At 43.4% G+C, this 22,500-nt stretch overlaps 2 protein-coding genes and 1 pseudogene across 10 annotated transcripts in view; 1 reads left to right on the forward strand and 2 right to left on the reverse strand.

The window, feature by feature from the left end:
• Nucleotides 1–22,500, forward strand: part of LOC147014765 (uncharacterized) — a 199,316-nt gene that overhangs the window by 68,299 nt on the left and 108,517 nt on the right. For 7 of the 9 annotated variants that reach the window (XR_015050903.1, XR_015050902.1, XM_085853019.1 and 4 more), the window contains one exon: nucleotides 13,825–13,930. The exons of the other annotated variants lie outside the window; for them this stretch is intronic. Coding sequence is in view for 5 of the 7 variants with exons in the window: in XM_085853019.1 (XP_085709145.1) it covers nucleotides 13,825–13,930 (106 nt within the window). In the remaining 2 variants the exon portion in view is untranslated. The remainder of the gene's footprint in view (nucleotides 1–13,824; nucleotides 13,931–22,500) is intronic. 9 annotated transcript variants of the gene reach the window in all.
• LOC147014766 (prostacyclin receptor-like) overlaps nucleotides 1–22,500 on the reverse strand; it is a 69,804-nt gene that overhangs the window by 39,177 nt on the left and 8,127 nt on the right. The gene's annotated exons all lie outside the window — the stretch shown is intronic.
• LOC147014767 (uncharacterized) lies at nucleotides 9,372–11,645 on the reverse strand (annotated as a pseudogene).

Below are 22,500 nucleotides of genomic sequence, written 5' to 3' on the forward strand. Positions count from 1 at the left end.
AACCTTTCCACCTCGTGTGGTCTTCAACTTGTCCGGACCCAGGCTCCAGCGAGAGCGAGCTGGATCCAAATCGCCGTGATCCTTCCCGAGCTCCCGCGAATCCTCCCGCGCTAATCAACATGTGCCCGTGAGATGAGGCGCCGATCCTTCCTGTCGATGCGTCGCTTCCTCGAGGAACCAACTCCAAGAAGAGGCCGACGCGTCTCACCAAGCCGGGAAACAAAATGGAGAACGAAAAGCTCCACGAACCAAGAGGAAGAAGCCTCCACTCGCAGCTGGAGCCGAACAACCGGCTCAAGTTCCTTCCAAAACAAAGCAGCAGCCGAAGCTCACTAAGCCAGCCGAAGCAAAAAGCTTCCGAAGGCCTCAAGCCAAGCAAGCCAAGCAGGATCCGATGGCTGAACGACTGCTCTCCCCGAAGCAAAAAAAGCTTACTCCTCCCACGGGACTCAGCACACGAACTCTGCCCACGGGACTCCCACAAACTCAGCCCACGAACTCGGCCCTACCACGGGACTCCCACGAACTCTGCCCACAAACTCTTTACATGGGACTTTCACGAACCCAGCCCACGAGACTCCCACGGGACTCTTTTTGAACAAAGAAAAGATGTCCTCTTTATCCTTTGCACCCCTCCCCCGCACCCGGTGTGACTCATGCCCTCGTGATCCACCCCCCCGCTCAACCCCGGGTGGGAGGGAGTTTTTGACGTCACGGGATGGGAGGGTTCTTCTTCCTCTTTGCAGAAGAGGGGGAGGGACGTCTCCATTGTTTCGTTCCCTAACTATTAAATCGATCCGCAGTGCATCTAATATTCTAATCAATCTCTGAACATTTAAACAATGGAAGGTGAGCTCTCTCGGGAACAAGCACTTATCGACATAGCTGACTAAGGGAACCTGTATGTTGTGTGCAATTGAATTCCAAATTCGTAACGATATATATATATATATCGTTACGGATTTGCCTCGGGGTGGATTACAAGGGGATTTCTTCCAATCAACCTCTCCGACAATGATCCTGAAGCCGCCACTCCACAGATAACTCTGCAGTGTGACGGGTTCAGCATCTAAATCACAGACGCCACAAGAGACGTTTAATTTAAGTAGGGTCCAGCATCTAAATCCCACTTTACCTTCTCAGCAAATTTAACACCCCAGATAGGGAACTTTGCTTCCCAACGTGTAACCGATACAGCCGAGCATTACTGTAGGTTTACGCGTTGGTTACTGACTTCATAACAAATCGGCTAAGGTGAACTGCTTGATTGCAGCAGTCTCCGTTTAACCAATGGAAGCAAACAACCCGGACAGTTTAACAGGGATTATTATTTACAGGTCATACAAAAAGTCACACATATAAAGTTTATGGGTCCTTTGAGTGACATCGGTGACCCTTGTGAAGCAGCCGAGGTCATACGGCCTCTCAGGGAAAGCAATATGGCTGGCTGCAACAAAAATATGCCAAACAAAGATAATCCGTCACAGAAAATGACGAGAGGGGCACAGACCCCTCCTATGCAGATGCGTAGGTCTATGTAGCCACACTGAGCAGCTGGAATGCGCACTAAAATGGATAATGACTGCACCTCCTCAGGTATGGTGAGGAAGGGGATCCCCACCTCACAACAGGTCAGCTCTCTACACCAAAGCAAAAAACTGAAACTGTGTCACCTGTTCAACAACCAACAACTACTCTGCTCCAGACGATTTATAGACGATTAAATGACCAGAGCTGGAGCTTAGAGAAGAAGGAAACCATCCCCCATTGTAAAGCGTATTTTGCGCATGAAGCATGGGGGGGGGGGGGGTTAGTGGCAAAGGAGAAAGATTCATGAATAAATTGAAACAAACAAAGCTGGCAGCCAAAGCCGAAAGAGTTCCACAAAAAAAAAAAATTAACTGCAGAAGCTTTAATCATCCACAGATACTTGACCCAGGAAAAAATGAAGGAAATAGGTGACAAAGCAAGACAGCAAGCAATTAAAGACATAAATTTGATGACTCAAGAAGAGCAAGTCAGTATTTAGAAAGATTATTTGGACAAAGAAAGAAAAATGGATGTTACTATGGGTAATGCAATATGCCAGATGAAAAAGCATGAGGAAAGAAAGTGAAAACACCTGGAAACAGAAAATCCAAAGACTATGGCCTGATAAAGGTAATTTTTATAGGGCAGCACTAAACACAAAGATTAACTACAACTACGTTGTCGATGGCACACCATCGCATATTCCCGCACGCACTGCTTTGTCCCATTAACGCTAGGTGAAATTTTATCTTGCAAAATGGATTGACTATTCTTTTCTATTTGATGTGCTTTATGACCAAAGACTTACTATGTTTACTAAATCAGAAGTCATTGCAAGCATGTCAACATTTCATGAAACATTAATTTCACATTGTCCAGCAATATAGAATTGTGCATCAATTTAATCATAGGAATGAACTGTGTATAATATTAATTATAATTATTCATAATAAATTAGATAATTACAGTAAAACTTGTGACTGTTTGTCACTCATGGGGGCCACATAAGTAAGTTCTTTATAAAAGAATTTACCATGTACAATGGTAAATACACTTAAAAAAAATTAGCCCCCATGAGCCCACCCCCTCTGGCCCGGCCCCTAGGGTTCATATCAAAAATCCGACAGTGTTCTGCACTTCCCCATACATATATCTACTATGTCCCAAAGTTTCAAGTTCCTATCTCAAACGGTGTAGGAGGAGCAATTTTGACCCCCTATCCGATAAGCACCCCCTACCCCCCAAGCACCCTCTGATCATCATGTGTTTAAAAAAATATGTTGTTAAATGTATAACTCATGAGTTTGTTTGATTTAAAAAGGTATGACAATTTTTTTTTTAATTGACCCCATGACCCCAACCCCTCTGGCCTGGCCCCTAGGGGTCATATCAAAAATCCGAAAGTGTTGTGCACTTCCCCATACATATATCTACTATGTCCCAAAGTTTCAAGTTCCTATTTCAAACGGTGTAGGAGGAGTTACAGGGTAGGACTGACGGACTGCAGAGACAATCACAATGTTCCCGTTTCTCTTCAAAAGCGCGGGAATAACAATATCCTCAAACAAAAAACATTCACAGAGGAGGAATTAAGAATCGGAGACAAACAAACTGAAGAAGCAATAAGAAATGACTGGTCACCTTTAAATGGCGAACTACCACCAATGCCACATTGGAATGGTGGGACATATGTTTGGGATTAGATTCCCACAACACAAACTCCCAAAGAAAATGAACAGCAAACAGAACTCACTGATGCTGCACAGAGGGCAGAACAGGAGAAGAAAACAAACGGATGGGATTTCAGGTTTAGTCGTAATAACAGAAACATAAATTGGACAACAGATTAAGCCTGGTGTTGGCGCAGTGGTTCGGGCAGCGGGTTGGGATCCAAAAGGTCCTGAGTTCAAGCCCCGTTGGGCCACTGAATTAATACACCAGGGGGTTGACTCAGCCTGTCATCCTTCCGAGGTCGGCGAAATGAGTACCAGTGTACTGGGCCGGTGTATACCCCGGTTAAAATAGGTGTACCATATCCCTGTGTTGTAAGAGGCGACCAGGGTTGCGTCAGGAAGGGCATCCGGCGTAAAACATGTGCCAAATCACTATGCGGATCATACGGATGATCCGCTGTGGCGACCCCTAACGGGGAGCAGCCGAAAGCTGAAGAAGAAGAAATTGGACAACAAATTGTAGGATTGAATAGAGAAGCAGGGCTGAAAACTTCACAACAGGACCAGAGAATAACTGGAGGAAATGCTGCAGCGGCACACCGAGAAAAATACATTTACCTGAAATCACGAACCCAGATCAAATAGCACCTTTGCAAACAGAACAAATAATAGCAACAAGGATGGATCACAATGAGGCAAAAAATGGACAACAGAAATTACAAAGAGGAAGAGGAAGAGGAGGTTGACAATGAACAGCATAGGTTAGAATATGAACTGGCTAATCAAATAGAGGAAATCAAATTAATATCACCCAAGCAAAAACCACCTATCCACTGAATAAACAATAAACAGTTTAAAACGCAAGTAAGGAGAATAAATCAAGCAGTCATTAAAATGCTCCCCAAATCACCGAAGTTAAGAGAAATTAACGATGTGAGTTTTGCAGCAGCACTGTATGTCCAAGAGAGAATGACAGGCAAACAATGACACACCAAAAAAATAGATCTGATAACCTGACCAGAAACAAAACACCACCATGGAAACAGAAACTTCGGAAGCAGAGAGACTGAGTGAAGGTGGAAACGGGACAAATAGAACAATTTAAGAAAGGAAACAGAAGCCCAAAGCTCATGAAAAGAATCAGACAAATAAAAAGCAATTATAACATAGAAAACCATGAACTAGACCCATTAGCTGCCCATAATAAATGCCAAATACAACAGATAGCAAGGATAATTAAAAAAAACTATGACGAGGCCAAAAGTAGAAGAAATCAAAATCAGCAGTTTGAAAACGACCTGAAAAACTTCTACCAAGAGCTTGGGAAACAAACAAAATGTGACAACTGCCACTAAAAAAAAGAGGACCTCGAAAAATTTTGGAAGGGTACATTTGAAGTCGAAAAAGAACACAACAAGGAAGCAAAGTGGATATGACACTTGGAAAATAAAAAGCAACATCTACAGGAAATGCACCCACTGGCAATTGACGTGGAAAAAATTAGAAAACATCTCACAAAAGTACCGAACTTCAAATGCTCAGGCCCAGATGGGATTCTGAACTTCTGGCTAAAGTAATTACATGCTCTCAACCCTCACTACGCTCAAGCATTTAACGAGCTCATCCAAGCGAAACTGTCAATGGACGAATGGCTCACAGAAGGCAACACTCTTCTGATTCCCAAATTTGAAGAAACCCATGTATCCAACAAATATAGACCAATAACGTGCCAACCAACATCATACAAACTTTTAACACTTATGCTTACTGATGCAGTTTACAACTACCTCACTCAACAAGGAGCATGAGAGGCAGAACAGAAAGGATGTAAAAGGGAATGTGATGCAACAATAGACCATTTACAGTTAAATAAAACCATCGTCGAAAACTGCAAGGTCTGACAAACCAACTTATCCACGGCCTGGCTAGATTACAAAATAATCCTTGAAAGTGTCTTACATTCATGGATTATAAAATGCATGCAAGTATACAAAATTAACCCCCACATAGTCACACTGATTGAGAAAGCAATGACACTGGAACGCAACTCTGATATTACCTTACCTGGAAGAAAAGATTGAAATCCCGGCAGTAAAGATACGACATAGTAGCTTACAAGGTGACAGTCTTTCCCCCCTCCTGTTTTATCTGGCTCTGGACTCACTGAGTAACCTCATCAATGACCAAGGACAAGGATACAGTCTGATATGGAACAGAAAAACGACTAAAGAAACAAGAAAGGTAACACACCTACTGTACATGGATGATCTCAATTGATGAAAGCACAACAACACAGGAACTAGAAAACGAAGCATTGCACAAACAGTTTGGAATAGAAAAAGTCCCCCAGGCACAACATAACAATGCGTAAAATAATCAGTAGAGTACTTACGCAGAATTTGATTAATTCTGAAGTCATCCCTCTCCACAAAAAAAACAAAAAACATAGCTATAAACCAACTTGCAGTGCCGGTATTCCAATATAGGTGTGCAATTATAAACTGGCCACAACTGGAGATCAACAATCTAGACACCAAAACAAGGAAACTTCGAACAATTCACAAGATGTTTTATAAAAACCAATGCTTACCGAGGTTGTACTTACCGAGGAGAGAGGGAGGAGGTGGTTTGATGGAGCTTAACCAAGTGCACAGAACATCGTGTGTCAGAATAGCAGAGTATGTGAAGAACTCAACAGACTACTGGATAAGATTTGTACACAAGCAAGAAAACAGACCAGAAAAGGGATCCTTAATCCATTGAGTTACAAATTTCCAAAGACAGGTGCAAATTATGGTCACTACACTGGAAAATGAAATAGAAGCAAACACAGCCCCATGATTGCAAAGAAAAAAAGGAAAACTACAAAAAGAAATATCAGCAGATATACTCTGACAAATGGGAGAATGACAAAAGAGCAGGAAGATTTTTAAAAAAAAGCTTGACAAGACAGGGATTGACAAGGAAGGCTCATTGGAATGGCCAAGAAGAGGTCAAATTAATTGGGATGGAGAACGAATTATCATTCATGCCCAAGACCAAGAACATTGCACTAATGCTTTTAAGAAAATGGCGGGATTGAGTCAATCAGACAAATGCAGGTTTTGTCGGGAAGAAACAGAAAGTACCAGCCACCTCCTTTCCGGGTGTAAAAAAACTCATGATGAGAAAACTGCACACGGAAAGACATGACAGTGTCTGTGAAGTAATCCACTGGCACATCTGTAAATATTTCAACATCCCGGTCCCAGAACAATCATGGAAACACAAACCACAACCAATCCTCAAAAATGAACAAGTAATGCTCACGTGTGACAAGATGATCCCGTCAAGTGTGAATATCACCAACAAAGCATTGCGTCTGGACATAAGGCTCAAACACAAAAAGGAAGAAACGGCATTGTTGATCGAGGTCTCGGTTCTCAATGACTTCGGACAAAATGCCACAGAAATTAGGAAAATGACCAAATACCAGGATCTAAAAAATGAGGTCAAGAGGATGTGGAAATTGCAGAAAGCTGAAATTGTACCAATGATAGCTGGAGCCACAGGAATGATGAAGAAAATCCTGACTGAGCACTTAAAAATATTTCCTGGGAATATCACCACAAACGAGCTACAAGTGGAGGCTGTCAGAGGTTCAGTGAAGATTTGGAAAGAGCCCTTGGAACAAGGCTATGAAAACAAAACTTCACAGTTTGGTTCATGAATCACAATCCTTTACCAAAAAATAGGTGGAGATTTTGAGTTCCGGGAGAATTCAAAATCTCTACCTCCTGAAACCTGCAAATGGAGATAATAACCAAAGTAAAACCTTATCTCGGCACAGAAATGCCTTGGTCAATCACCTACCACGAATAACTCAGGCTCCTCTTTCATTCCGGGGAAAGAATTGACCCCTCCCACACTTCTGCAGCCGAAGAAGCTGCATTGTTTATATAATCCTAGCCACCTGGGTTTAGTTGATTAGGTGAGAGATGATTGGCTATTCACTCCATTCACAGGTGAGAGATGTGGGTAGGTCTTTATTTATATACTAGCAAATATAACCTGTCGCTTTGCTGACGGGGTATTAAGGAGGGGGCTGAGAGAGGAGGGAGGGGAGGGAGAGAGAGAGGAAGAGAGGAGAGAGGGAGGGGAGAGAGAAGAGGCAAGAGGGAGAGGAAGCTAGGAAGGGGGGAAGAACAAAGAGGGGGGGGGAAGAGGTGGGTAGATCTCTGCCTCACCAAATGTTGCTATACCGCGGGAGGGAGGAATGCAAGGACGGGGTGAGAGAGAGAGATATATATATATATATATATATATATATATATATATATATATATATATATATATATATATATATATACATATATACATATAAAAAGGTAAGGGGTGTAGGTGGGGTTAGTAAAGAGAATATGTTATACTTAATGACTGATCACACACACAAAAACAGTCATGTCAGAACAGCTGTACACACAAGGACACAACATAGTTTGTAAAGTAATCCACTGGCATATCTGCAAAAACTTTGATGGCAGAGTTCTAGAAAAGTTGTGGGAAAATGAACCAAAAGTAATCACTGAAAACATTGAATTACCTACTACTCACATACGACTTAATGATCCCATCGAGCGTGAACATCAAAAACAAAGTGTTGTGACCAAATATCATACTCGGGTACAAAAAAAACGAGACGAAGGCATTGCTGATTGAGGTGTTGATATCAGTGATTTTGGACTAAACGATGCAGAAATCAAGAAAATGACCAAACACCAAGACTTCATGAAGGAAGTGAGAAGATCCTGGAAGCTGAAGAATGCCAAAGTTGTACCAGTGATAGCTCGACCTCCAGGAATGATGACAAAGAACCTCACAGATATATTAAACATCGGGGCAATACCCCTGGTGAAGATGGTGGTCAAGTTTCATCGGAATTTTATGTGTCGTTTTGGAGAAGAAAGCAAATACTTATTTTGGGGGCAACCCCCCTTAAATCCCCCAAGAGCCAGATTTTTCAAATGTCATGAGAAAACCTTGGAATGTCATGGGTGATGAAGGTTGTTGTGAAGTTTCATTGGAATTGTGTGTATCGTTTGAGAAGAAAGCAAGTTCCTCATTGGGGAGGTAACCCACTCAACCCCCCCCCAACTCCATAAACTCCATCTGTAGACCCCTTCAGACCTCCTTTTTTAATGCCATCATGGGTGATGAAGGTTGTGGTCAAATTTCATTGAAATCGTATGTATAGTTTCTGAGAAGTTGCAAGTATTTGTGGATGGACAGACGGACAGACGGGCAGACAACGCACCATCCCATAAGCTCCCTGGAACAACTTTACAGGTGTGTTAAAAACTATCCCTGGGAATATTATTAAAAACAAACTACAGTTGGAAGCTGTCCAGGGTTCAGTGGCGATCCTGAAGAGAGCCCTTGGCACAAAACTTTGAGAACAGAAAACTTCACATCTTGGTCCATGAATCATGAAGTAAATATTTACTTCTGCAGTGTATTTTAATCTTCAATGGCATCGGTCTTTGACGGAAATCTTGATTTTATCACCTCACCTACAAATTGTAACACTCCAAATCCATTTTGCCATTTATGGTATTTGTATTTCCTATTATCTTTCTACTGCATACATGTTACCATATCTAGGTGGGTTTTGCATTTCTCAACACCATATAAGTTGCTCCAATTGAGAAAATCTAAGATGGCTGCCATAAAGTGAAAAACCACTGATTTTCATATCTCCTTCATTTTATAAGATACAAATTTGAATTAAATAACATTTTATATTTTTTCAGACTCAAGAAATCCATTACCACTATCAGGTGTGGGAAAACCAATATAAAGCAACCGCGACAAAGCAAGATGGCAGCCACATATATGAAACAAATGGTGGTGATAGCACCAGAAATGAAAAATGTTCATAGATGTGTAACATTAATATTTTGTACACCGATGCTGGTAATACAACACAAACATTCCTGATTGTGTCTTGGTTTGGTCAATTGCACCTCACAAATCTATACAGTACATTTTGCAAATTACAGATGAATATTCAAAGGAATTTCCACCAGAATGTTCAATATAGTGTTTAACAGAAATTATCAAATCACATCATCCATCAGAGAAACTGTCATCTCATTATGTTGCTTCATCATCTTTGACATAGCATGCTGTCTAGTCATCATCACTGTACATGTCAAACAGAGAGAAAATGTCATCTGCTGGTATTGCCTTGTCATCTGCACTATCAGAGCCTGAACCATCAGTGTTTGTCACGGTCGAGTTCAGTATCAGCATTGCCTTGTGGTAGGATGTCTCCGTCGAACCAGAAGGGCATACAAGCTTGCTGCCATTAAGCCACCAGCTATAACCCTCTGATGGATTTGGGATATTGAGTTGGGCAATTTTGGCTATCTTCCAGATGGCAACCTGGTAGTTAACTCATCTGATGTGTTGAGCTAATACCCTGTTACATGGTGGCAGCAGACTTAGGTCAATATTCCGGACTAGGTTGATAGCACCATTCCTCCACACTTTTCCTTTAATAACAAGTTACGCAAGTCATTAAGACTCTTGTAGCGCGGTTTGCCATCCAAGACACGAGTATATTCTTTCAGACTTGTCAAATTTTCTGACACTGATCACAAGTTTCTGAGACAAGCTAGAATTTGTTGGAATGCAGGTATCTTTTGGAGCACCTTGATTGGTCATACTTTTCTCGTGCCTTTGAATGCACTGGTGGTGTCACATTGTGTGAAGGCATGTAGACACATCAGAGCAGTGCCGTACTCTTGCCCATAACCATTGGCCAATTCCGTGATGTTTACCAATCTCGTTTGGTTGCTTGTGTTAGTGTCAAACAGCAGAGTTGCGTCAATGTGTAAGGCATGATGGAGAGCAATGAAGACCACATCACTATCTGGGCTTCGAATTCTCACATCATCATATCCATGCTCTTGCGCATACAAACAGTAAAGAATGACATGTGTATCCATATTATCCTGTGTAGAATGCAGAGACTGTATTTCAACTTAACTGGATTTGTATACTGGATATCAACTGTATTTCAACCTGGCCTCCAAAGCCAGTCGCCGACTGGGAATCCTCCGTCGTGCAAAGTCCTTCCTCGGCCCACCTGAGCTCCTGACCACTTACAAAGCTTTCGTCGATGGAGTACTGCTTTCCCCTCTGGGCTGGTGCTCCTGCCTCCCACCTTTTCCGGCTTCACGCTGTGGAAACCAAGGCATTTCGGATCATTGGCATCTCCCGCGATGAGGCTGAGTCTTTGGGCCTCTCACTCTCTCACCATAAGCTGGACGGTGGTCTCTCTGTCTTCTACCGTCTCCTCTCCAGCCTCGCCCCCTCCCCCTGCTCTCTCTGCGATTTGTCCCCACCACATTTCCACAGGGCGCTCAAGGTCCGTCAACAACTCCCTTCTGGTAAAACTACCAAAATCACGAATCACTGCTCACCTTTACGCTTTCATTCCTCCTTTTCCCCACCTTAGGAATAAAATCCCTCACTCTATTCAATCCCATTCTTCCCTCCAGGCCTTCAAAAAAAGCTGTTCACCACCACCTCTTATCATGCACAATCCAAATCCTCGATCTTTTATACCCCCCGTTAATCCACCCCAAACCCACCTCCTTCAAATTCCCTGCTTTCCTTCCTGAAAGTCCCTGTAATGTGCATTTTTATTCCACATGTTCCCCGCCCCATCCCTCTCCCTTCCACAGATCTCCTAATATCTCTGTTCCCCACTGTTTTGTCCTTCCCACTCCCGCCCCTCTTGTCTCATGCCCACCTTGCTGAGCGTTGTGTGTTAGCTCTCATACGAGCCTCGACAAGGTATACAAAAAAAAAACTTGTGTTGTCTTGTCATCCTCATTCATCAAATGTACATGCCTCTCAATGACAGCAACCACCTTTCTGTGTGATAGCTTTGATGCAAAGTTATCGCTCCAGACATCACAAAACACGACTAAGCTCTGATTTCTTGTCATTGTTCATCAGAAACCTCCTCCAATCGACAGGCTTCTTAGACATTGTCCATTTGACGATCAACTTTTCACCACATCCACACCTTTCACGCTCCATTCCCTTCACCGATTGAGCCGTGTACATATCTGTACTGAATATGATGTCTGGCTTCTTTGGTGGAGCATCAAAAATCCTGTGAGTGATGTGCTTGAAGTTGCCTGGGATTTCCTGCAATATGTGGAACAATGCATTGTCATTCTGAACAACCAGTGTTGTTTTATCCTGGGGGAGTTGAACATCTTCCACATCCTTCAAAAGATATTGAAGACCCTTTGCTTTGTCTGTTTTTGTTAGGTAGCCACCCCCAGTACCGATGCTGTATGGAACTGGAGTTAGGGGGTATTTCACCAGTTTTTCGACATCTATACCACCATTCGGCTCTGACCTGACCAGCAGATAAATGGCCATGCTGCTTTTCTAATTGTACGCAACGTCTTTGTTTTGTGTTGTTCTGAGCCTTGACAGACTTGTTCATGCGCTCGAGTGTTTTCAATGACCTTTTTTTCACTGGTTCTTTCTTTTAAAGTATTTCGCCAATGAACTTCTCCTATACTTGTTTGCCAACCAATTCAGCAGTCATAACTGCCTTTTCAACATCTGCTGGAGCCGGTGCACCTGGGGAAATGCAGCACAGCTTTGATTGGTCTGGGACATCAAATGGATTTACAAAGTTGTGTACCACCTCCATTGTTCTGGTGACCATTCGTTCACGTTTCGGAATCTCAGCTGGCATGAGATCATTATGTTTCTTTTCCCAATGTGACTCAGACAACATCTCTGCCATGAAAAATGTGACATCAACAAACTGAGCGCACTTGTGTGTCGTTTTCACCAAACGCTGATCAGCATTGAAGTTATTACTCTTTATTCGACTTTTACAATCTTTATTTTGTTTAAATTTAATCATATGCTTGAATACTAGAACACAAATCGTCTGTCATAATACTTCCAAGAACCTCCTGTTTTGCAGTTCTTCAATATAAAGGTTCAATGGGGTGGTGTATAGGGGTGGTGTTCAGGACTGCTTCAAGGCTACTTCAGTAACACTAAACCTCCAGAATTTTTTTTTTAACGATCGTTACTAAAAATTTAAAAACAAGGACAAATGTGTCCAAGAGCAGCGTCCTAAAGGTTTTGTCGGCTAAAAAAAAACAACTTCCAATATTTTGTCACATGCCTTGATTAAGCCAATAGCGAGACCAGTCATACTGTATTACGAAATAATGTATTTACGAAATTACAATATATTAAATGGAACAATCTTTAAATAGTGACGTGAACTTTTCGAAACTTTAAAGCAAATGTCAGAATATATTTAAAAGTTCTGATAGACGCTCTCAAAAGGCACCATCAATGTGAGGATGTGTACAAGTGCTAAGTATTTAAGGAGATCCGGATTGTGTATATAAAGGAGCCGAGTCCTAATATAAAGGTTTTGTCTTCACAAGAAGAACAAGAACAAGAACGCCAAGCTCTCTTTCGTGAACGCTGCTAAAAAATGAAGTACAGAACTGTATTTACTTGAACACTGTGTGGGGTATCATCCTTACTATAATTCATGGACCAGTGTTTGTTTGTCGTGTTATTCCTCCAACAGTTCGAGACTTGCTACATAGGATCAGCATGACCCAATTAGTGTACAGGGGTGTTTTTATCTTTGCCGGTGGTCTTGTGGGGAGGGACACAAATTCTCTGTGTAAATGTGTATCGTAAAGCACCGCTCCAGGTGGGAGAGGGGATTACAAAAGTCCCCACCCTTGACAGTACTGTGCAGTATTCCTGTTCCTACATTTTCCAGTGAAATGAGAGATATTTTGGAGAGGTATTTTGAATTGCATGTTTGAATAAGGATAATGACGTAATCCCCCCCCAACCCCCCTTACCCCATCCTGGGTGTTTCTCGTGTTGGTAATACACACTCTGTGCATCCTCTCCTAACCCCCAATTCCTCCTCACACCTATTGTTTGTCCAAATCTGTCTCTCTCTTGGCCTTCAACTTTGCTGTTGGTGTCACCCCACCTTCTCTATACTATTCTTTTTGTCCTGTTGCGTCTTCAACCATTCATTGTACCAGTACTCTTCCTCGAGCCTCGTCTATGTATACAAAAAAAAAGGTTGCATCGGCATATAAACACTTATTACGGCCTTTTGCTTTTATAACCATATGGCATCGGGTGACAATATTCAAACCCAGTGCGCTATCAGATTGAACGTAAAGCAACGCCCCCACCTTATTCATATGTTTGGCCTTCAAAGCAAATGAGCAGACATAGATGAGAAACCCTTATGATTTTAATGAAAAGCGAGCCAAAGTTTCTTGCTGTGATCAGCATTACAAGAAACTCGAAATTCTGGCATCGCCAATCATGTTTGAACACATGCAGATGTAAGAGTTTTTATAACCGCTCTTCTTTTCCTGCCATTAAGTGCACTTCTTCCTCGTGATGAATAATATATTGTGACGAAAATGCCTTGAGCGGTCAAGAGTTTAATTTATGAGACAGATGGTCATGTAGGCCTACTTCTTTTGTATACAATTAACTTCCAGCCGTCAAGTGCTTAATAAGTGCTTCCTCTCTTCACCAGGATTTCCTCCTGCCACGCAAAGATCCCACGATGTCTTTCACAAAGTAGGCCATCGTGTGTCAGCACTGGTCAAATTCCATATTCCTGCCATGACCACTTCCACCTGGTAAGGCAATGCCAAACCATCCATTGCGTTCCTTGCCGTGAGACTGCTTCATCTGCACTAGCTCTCTGATAGGGGTACATGGACTTGAATAACAACTATTCAAAAGCAACGGCATGACACCGAGGGCTTTTGTTGTGTTTTGATGGCGATGGAAATCCATCGCCCTGGGCTGTCTGGTTATGGGGTCATTCGAAACGTGCACAGGTACTGACATGCTTTCTACAGATGATGGCGATGAAAGGGAGAGATTATTTTAAGGGAGAGGGTGGGGGATGGAGAAACACTGCCCCTTCCGCTACACAGAAACCCCCTTCGGCATTACGTACATGGCTGACTAATCCTTCACGTACATGGACACAAAAATAATGAATGCACGACTGAATTTTATGACGCATTTCTGATGAAGGCTGCAAATCCAATTGTGGCATTCATCATAGTTCTGAAAATATTTCGTTAATTCTGGCATTCCTCGAGTACAAAAACAACCAATATGCTGTTATATAGCGTTCATTAGTTTGATCCATGATACATATACGATATCCTTGGAAAGTTTGACACGTATGTGTGGTTGGTTGTATGAAGTTTGTTCGAGATAAAAGGATGGTTATTTTCAGAAAAATTAAGTATATATCCGAGTTCTGTGCATGAATTAATTATTAATGCAAATTGTTGCTGCAAAAAAAAAGTAAATATGAACTCTTACATCTGCACATGATCTGTCATGTTTGGTGATGTCAAATTCTTGAGATCGCTGTGATGATCACAGCTGGAAACGTTTGCTCATCCCCTTTATTAAAAGCAGAAGAATGTTATCGTTTTATACATCATCGAGGCTGGTGGAAGAGCTCGAACAGAATGGGAGAGAACAAAATGGAAAGGGGGAAGCACCAACAGCGGAGTAGAGTTGGGAGTGACATCAAGGAGAGGGAGCATAAGGATGTATGCGGGTGAAAAAGCTGCACACAAGATGAATGAAACACAGGAAGAAGAGGAAGGGGAAAGCTGAGATGAAAAAGAAAAGGAACAAACCAACCGACAACTAATAAACGAAAAATCACATAGTCTAGAAAAGAAGAGTGCTTGGGAATGGGGGGTAGAAAAGATCATGAGTATGGATGGAGGATGACTTGAGGTAGGCTTGGGAATGTGTGGTAGGAAAGATCATGAGTATGGATGGAGGATGACCTGAGGTAATCATGGATAGCTGTCATGAAGCACCGGATGGAAGAATGAGACTGAACAGACTGGGAAGTTGGTTCCACAGGTGAGAGTAAAAGAAGAACAAATGAGTGGAAATGAGCAGAGAGCCTGGATTTTGGGAGTTTAACAAGAAAAGGGTTACTGGCAGACTGGCTGCACCATGCAGAAACATGGTAGGGACAGAGCCAAGAGAGGACAAAGGGTGCAGCTTGCTTACTTTGAAGAGCATCTTGGAAATATTGTGTGCTCAAGAAAGATCATGGCTGTTGCTGAGGCCGAAAAGTTTTAAGTGACTCAGCCTCTTCAGTCATATATGTATATATAGACTGGTCTATAAAATGAGAATGAAATTCTCTTCCTAGTATTGGCTGGAGTAGGGGTATACTACAAGGTACCACTACAGGGAAGTAGGGGGTTGTAGCTTTGCTTAGCTCATGTCTTATAGGGGTAACCTATGAAACTATATAGCCAGAAGAGCCTTTTTATGCCTCCGCTGACGAAGTCGCCAGACGCATTATGTTTCAGGTTGTCCATCTTTCTGTACATATGTACACATATTGAGATCAGACCCCATTACTGTAGTACAAAACGGAAAAAAGTTTGTTTTGTACTACAGTAATGGGGCACGTACGTACTGTCATGTCCAGTCGGTTAGGTTATATCCCAGTCCTGACCCAGTTGTTGTGTTCAGTCAGGTTAACACCAACCTGGACGGATAGCCGAATGGTTCTACTTTGGAGGCAAACAGCCGAGATCCCCATAGATTATAGAATGTGCGGATGGAGTGTGACAAGGGCAGTTTATACTCGAACCCACAACGAATATCAAACACAGTCGATTTAACAAATGAGGGTTTAATAAAATAATTCAATGATGCTTAATAAAAAAATAAATCAACACGTGATAACAAAAATAAATGCAAGCTTGAGGTAATGAAACGTGAGATACACTAAAGCCTAATTTGAGACGTCTCCACACAGTTACAGAAACAGACAAGGGGAAAGATAAAAATAAAAAAAATCCTCCCTTTATTCTGGCACTTAGCTGTGTGTCCAGAGATGATCTTTTAGGAGCCTGGCGATCGAACCGCATAGTCTCTGTGTGGGAAACCGCACCCAAAATGGTGCCAAGTCGCTCTCTGCGCGGGAAACGTGTGCGAGGTAATTCGCGCGGATGGCCTCCAATGCCTGTCTGTCTGTCATGTTGTTCGTTCGTCTGTCTGTCACGCTGTCTCCTCAATGGTTGTGCAGCAATTCACCAAACTTGGTAGTCATGATCACCACATGGCACAGAGGTGCAAGAGTAGTGTCATTTTTGGTTCTGCCCCCATGGGGCGACGTCAAAAGGTCAAATCCCCAAAAATGCAATAACAAGGCACATTTTTGAACATTTTTAGTGAAACTTTGTATATGCAATAAACAGTAGGAGACACAAGAAATATGTAACAATTTATTCGGATTTGATCCCTGGTTCATGCCAGAGATTATAGCGCGTGCAGGATGGTGGTGGGTACTTAGGGTCACAGGGGTCAAAATGGAAAAAAAAAACATTTCACTCAAAATTTCATTGTGTCATTCCTGGTGGAACTTTTTGCCATCTTTCAACTTTGCTTAAGGTGGAAAAGGTGGGGATTTGGAATTGCATGCAATCAACTTTGCTCTAGTACCATAAATTATGTAATGGGCATTTGAGTTTTATGCCTGGTGTTGGTTTAATGGTTTGGGTGTTGGGCTTGTGATTCTAGGATCCTGAGTTCAAATCCCACTTGGCTGTTAAATTAATATCAGGTGGGGTTGACTCTGCCTGTCATCCTTTTGAGGTTGGCCAAATGAGTGCCAGCTTGCTGGTATCCTGTGTCGGAGTGGTGACCCATCCAGGATTGTGCCCAATATCCAAGGAGACTGCTTAGGCAGCAATAACGATCTGCACAGAGTATGGTCCCCATGAATGGATGGATTTGAGTTTGGTACGTTTTTGCATGTATAAACTGGCTACCGTAATTTTCTAAATATAATATGCACTTCCTTTTCACTAAAATTTCATTTCGACGTTGGGGTGCATATTATACATGGCAACAAATCTAAATGGGTTTTCAACTTCTGTTAATGCAGAGAGAAGTTTCAGTGCAGTTGGCCTCTTGGTTACAAAATTGCACACGTCTTTGAATGATGAGACTATTAACAAGCTGTATTATCTCATGCAAGAGAAACAATTAGAATGGCACTCGGTAGAGCGCATACCTCCGCCAGACTTTTTGCTGGATTCGGACCTCCAAAATTTAATCGACTTGTTCTTGTCACCTCACCAAGTTTCATCTGAATCCATCCAAAATGTTTTGAGATATCGTGCTCCATATCGTTTTTGGTCCTATCTCTCAATTGTGAAGAATCACTGAAAAAATTATCAGATCCAGATCTGGATCTTCACCAAAATCTAACCATTTTGTCATTGTCATGCACCCAATCTGTCTACCAAATTTCGTCCGAATCTATCCAAAACTTTTTGAGATACCCTGTTCACAGACAAACAGACAGACAGGTTGGAAACATAACCTCCACCCACCTTTGGTTGTGGAGGTAATAAAGCTCTTTCTTACCCTTTTCAGAAGTGTTTAATTTTCAATGATTTTTAATCAGTTAATCTTATATTCATTAGAAAATTTCATCATTCATCAATTTTCCCCAAAAGTGATAAAGTAACCATGCTCTACATGCCCTGTGAGTACAATTTCACAAATGGTATTCACGGTTTCACATTCACAGGCATGATGAACAAAGTTTTCCAACCCCATACTACGAGCCTATAATCGGATCTCAGGAGGTTCGGTGTGTTTCAGATGCCAAAAGTCACATTCAATTCTCGTGATTGCTGCGCAAACCCGTTCGGGTAAACCAAATCGAGTCACACAAAGAAAACAAAGTTATTTTCCCCAAAATGTTCTGCCTAGCCACTTATTTCAAATCTCAATCCACCAGTGGCATGAGCACTAAGGGGATGAAATTCTGTGCGACCAAAAAGGCGGGTCATCCATCATTTCCTATGGATTCCGCTGCCAGAAGGGTCCTTAGACAGGTGAAGAAACAACTGCGCAAAGCTACACCAACCACGAGTCTCCAGGTGGTTGCACCTGGATGGGGGCCCTCATCAACACACACTCTCGCACGTCATCTGTCTCTCACATGTTTACCTGGATAGGTATAGTAACGGGATATTATATAATACATATATTTTGTATAAAGCCCTTTGCTAATTAATCAACTTATAAATGTATTTATATATAGATATATTAACCTCCTTTTTTCATTTGCAACACATGGCTGTGGGTGGAATCGTTTGCTGTGGGCTCAGCTGCTGTGCCACTGATACAGTGCCCTGTCTCGGTTAAAGGAAAAATTTGAAATTTTCCCAAAGGACACCGTGGGATGTTTAACATCCACCAACTACTGCTGCCAGACGCGACATCCAGTCTAACATCCATCCGAAGGACGGCACACACATTGATGAAACACCCTGCCTGCGAAACATCGGATCGACAGTTTATAGCTGAACTGAGATTCAAACCCAGCCTATCAGCTCAAAGGCAAGTGTGCATACCCCCGTGATCCTGTCAGCCACAATACATTAACTGAACATTAGGTTATGATATATATTTATATATATATATATATATATATATATATATATATATATATATATATATTTATATATATATATATATATATATATATATATATATATATATATTGTTGTGGGCCGGGGGTCGGTGGCGAGAACGACCGCAAGGTGGAGAAGTTTACGCCGTCTCCACCGGTCTCCCCGGATTTATAGGCCATTGCTCCAGATAACTCCGAAGCTGGTGGGTCGATTAATCGACCGTGAAACGCCAATATCTCGACCGCGTGGCGTAGAGTTAATTGTCTCGATCTCAATATACCTAAATAACCACGCAGTCTTGGCTACCGGGGATTCACGCCCTCAGCACGTCTTTCTCAAACCAGGTCACTCTACCGACTGCGGTAGAGTTCCAACTACCGACTACCAATTTCGGTTCAGTTGCAGCCGAGCGGGAACTGCCAAAGCCGTGCCGGCGAGGATTAACGGATTATCGGGGATGAAACCCCGTCTGAACTCAGACACGGACCATGCTGGACCAAATAAAGAAAGGACGGAAATGAGCTGGGAGGAACATTTATAATAATTTATTTACAATAAAAGACAAGGATGAAAGACTTGAAGTGAATATGCAGAGCTGGAATTTACAATGATTCAAAGCACTTCCTCAATTCTACTTATAGACGGGCCCACACGCAGTCACACACACACAAAAAGAAAAGAAACCCTGGAGTTTTTATTGGACCCTCCAGCCAATGAGAGAGACGAACTGGGGGTCAGAGTTCGGATGGGCACCTGTGGGTTGTCGAAGGTCCCAGCAGCACGTGTGGGACTCGTGGCGGCAGCCGCGTGGAGCAATCGGAGCTCTGGGGCGGAGATAAGGGTCGCGGACGGGACCCACCAAGGCTCCACGAACAGGCTGGTTCACTCACTCTCCAGCCCAACCACCGTCAACCAACTTGTAACCACTTACGTATGCGAGATCTCCCAGCACCAACGCCAATGACCACACAACTGAGTCTGCTCGGGGATATATATCTCCTCCAACACGGAGAGGGGCCTTGGTAAGAATCATCTCGCTGTCCGTCCCTCATTGGCCTATGGCCGCACCCTACCGGGGCGGAGCCGTGGCCCCTGTTCGGAGACCCCATATTCTCCAAGTGGCCACATGGCCTCGCTCGCGCAGAGCAAGAGGGTCTGCCCTGAAGGGCCCACCATACAAAAACTATCGTTTGTGGGGCCCGAGGACCGGAACCGCGAGGCCCCACTCTCGGCAAGTCAAGGTACGAGCAGCCAGCGGGTGGTGATGGGGAGGTTTGGGATGGCTCGTTGGATGTAAATCCTAACTGAAGACATCACAACGCACACATTTAATCCTCCCGCTAAACAAAAGGACGGGGTCCTGTCAACACATGTACTTACCGGCATAACTAACTTTGGGACCTGAATGTTGAGTGTGCATGGATTCCAGATTCGTAACAATATATATATTGTTGTGGTTACCAAATTCGCAAACCACCATTCAGGTCCCTTAGGTGAGGTATCTCGGCAAGTATGTGTGTAGTTAGGCCCAAACCCGTTGTCTAGTGGGAATACATGTCATTTATGCGTGCTGCGACTCTTCAGGATAGCCGTTTTTCTTTTACTATCTTTATTTTGGACCAACCGCCATGATTACCACCACAACCACAACATCAACCACCAACCACAACGCCGCTTCACCACAACCGCCACGACCTTCCCGTCACACCTCGCAACCGTAGCATCGCCACCGTTCTTGCCCCGCTGTGGGTACCGGTGTTGGACTCGTGCAGGGCGCACGTCGAACAGCGTGTACAAAATCACGGATTTTGTGCTTCAAAAACGGATCAAAAACGACACACGCCCACTTTTTGCCGCCCAATCGGTGAGCGAGGGACGATTTGGCCCCGCCTCCAGGACGATCGATATATGCAAATTTGTGGATCAAAAAGCCTTCACGCCCACTTTTTCTCGGGCCAATGGGGAGCGAGGTGAAAGGTCAAAGGGAGGGGGTCAAAGGCGAAGCTACGGGGGGATAAAAGGACCGTGTTCGTCAGTCAGAGCCGCGTGGAAGTCTGGAGCCCGAAGCCTGCAGTAGCTGGAGAAGCTGAAGAGAGTCGAACGAGGAGAGCCCAAAGAAGAGTCCAGGGTGGAGAGTCCAGAGGCGGAGAGGCGGCAGCGGCGAAGGCAGACGAGGGGGTGCTCGCGACGGTGCCGGGAGCTGCACGCCCGAGGAAGGCCGGCAGCGCGACCTGGCCGAGGTGGAGACGCACACCAGGGATAATAAAGATCCTCTATACCCCGAGCATCAGCAACCCCCTCCTGTTTCCCCCCGCACTGAGATAGTGCGACCAAGGGGGCCCCGTTCCCACCCCTACCAGACACCGTCCACGAGGCCCGCGGGTTGCGGCGCCATCGCCGCTCCGCGTCTCATCACCAGACGGGTAGGCGCGACCCGGTCTCGGCCTCAGGCCCGCCTCATTCTTGGGGGTATTCTTTCCTTGGTTTTGGGTATGTGTTGTCGGCGCCGTCTGTGAAGTAGAATTGTATAAGTGTTGCCGTGTGCTCGGTAGTCGGTATTAGCTCTGCATTGTTTTCTCTTTTATATTTGCTTTTTGTGTAAATGGAATTGTGTTTTTTCTGTGTGCTTTTGGTGGAATTGAATGTGTGCTTCCCGTGTGCCGCGAATAAATGTGCTTTATTGTTGAACTGTTCTCCCGCTTCGCTTCGTCTTTTTCTCCCATTGAATCCTCATCTTGCTTCACGTAAAGGGTTGGTAGTGGGCTGAATACGCCCGATAATTAATCAAACCGTCGAGGTCGACGATAACACCGCTCGGTTATTCTGATAGTACGGAACGGGTTGCTTAAGTGGCCCGTGTCCGAAGTCGACCTGCGGCGAGGTGCGATCGCCCGGTCTACCCTCCGCGTGGGTACTTAGGTAGGTCGAATTTGGCGAGCAACCCTATCCCACGCGGGGGCTGATTGGCTCGATCGCGGTGAGACCGAAAGGTCCACCCGTGACTGGTTCCCGGCGTTAGTCCGAGAGGGTCACGACTGGATTGTCCGTCCGGTGGGCGACGTGCCGCGATTCGAGTTACGTGGCCGTCAGCACGCCGGCGGGCGCGAATACCGCAACAATATATATATATATATATATATATATATATATATATATATATATATATATATATATATATATATATATATATATATATATATATATACAGTAGACTGCAAAAGTATTTTTACAGTAAGGACTGTACTTTTATTCATTACTGTATACCTACTTTTGCACCCCCCTATGTATATATATGTATGTATATATATATATATATATATATATATATATATATATATATATATATATTTATATATATATATATATAATATATTTTTTTACGAATTCGGAATTCGATTGCACACAACATACAGGTTCCTTTAGTCAGCTATGTCGATAAGTGCTTGTTCCCTAGATAGCTCACCTTTCATTGTTTAAATGTTCAGAAATCGATTAGATGCGCTGCGGATCGATTTAATAGTTAGGGAACGAACAATGGAGACATCCCTCCCCCTCTTCTGCGAAGAGGAAGAACCCTGCCGTCCCGTGACTCATGGTATCAACAACTCCCTCCCACCCAGGTTGAGCAGGGGGATGGATCATGAGGGCATGAGTCACGCTGGGCGTGGAGGAGGGGGGGGGTCGAGAAGGATGAGAGGAGATCTTTTCTTTTGTGT

The sequence above is a fragment of the Eptatretus burgeri genome, chromosome 13, assembly GCF_056783735.1.
Source record: "Eptatretus burgeri isolate ZD-2024b chromosome 13, Ebu_testis_v1, whole genome shotgun sequence".
In the NCBI taxonomy this organism is placed as follows: Eukaryota; Metazoa; Chordata; class Myxini; order Myxiniformes; family Myxinidae; genus Eptatretus; species Eptatretus burgeri.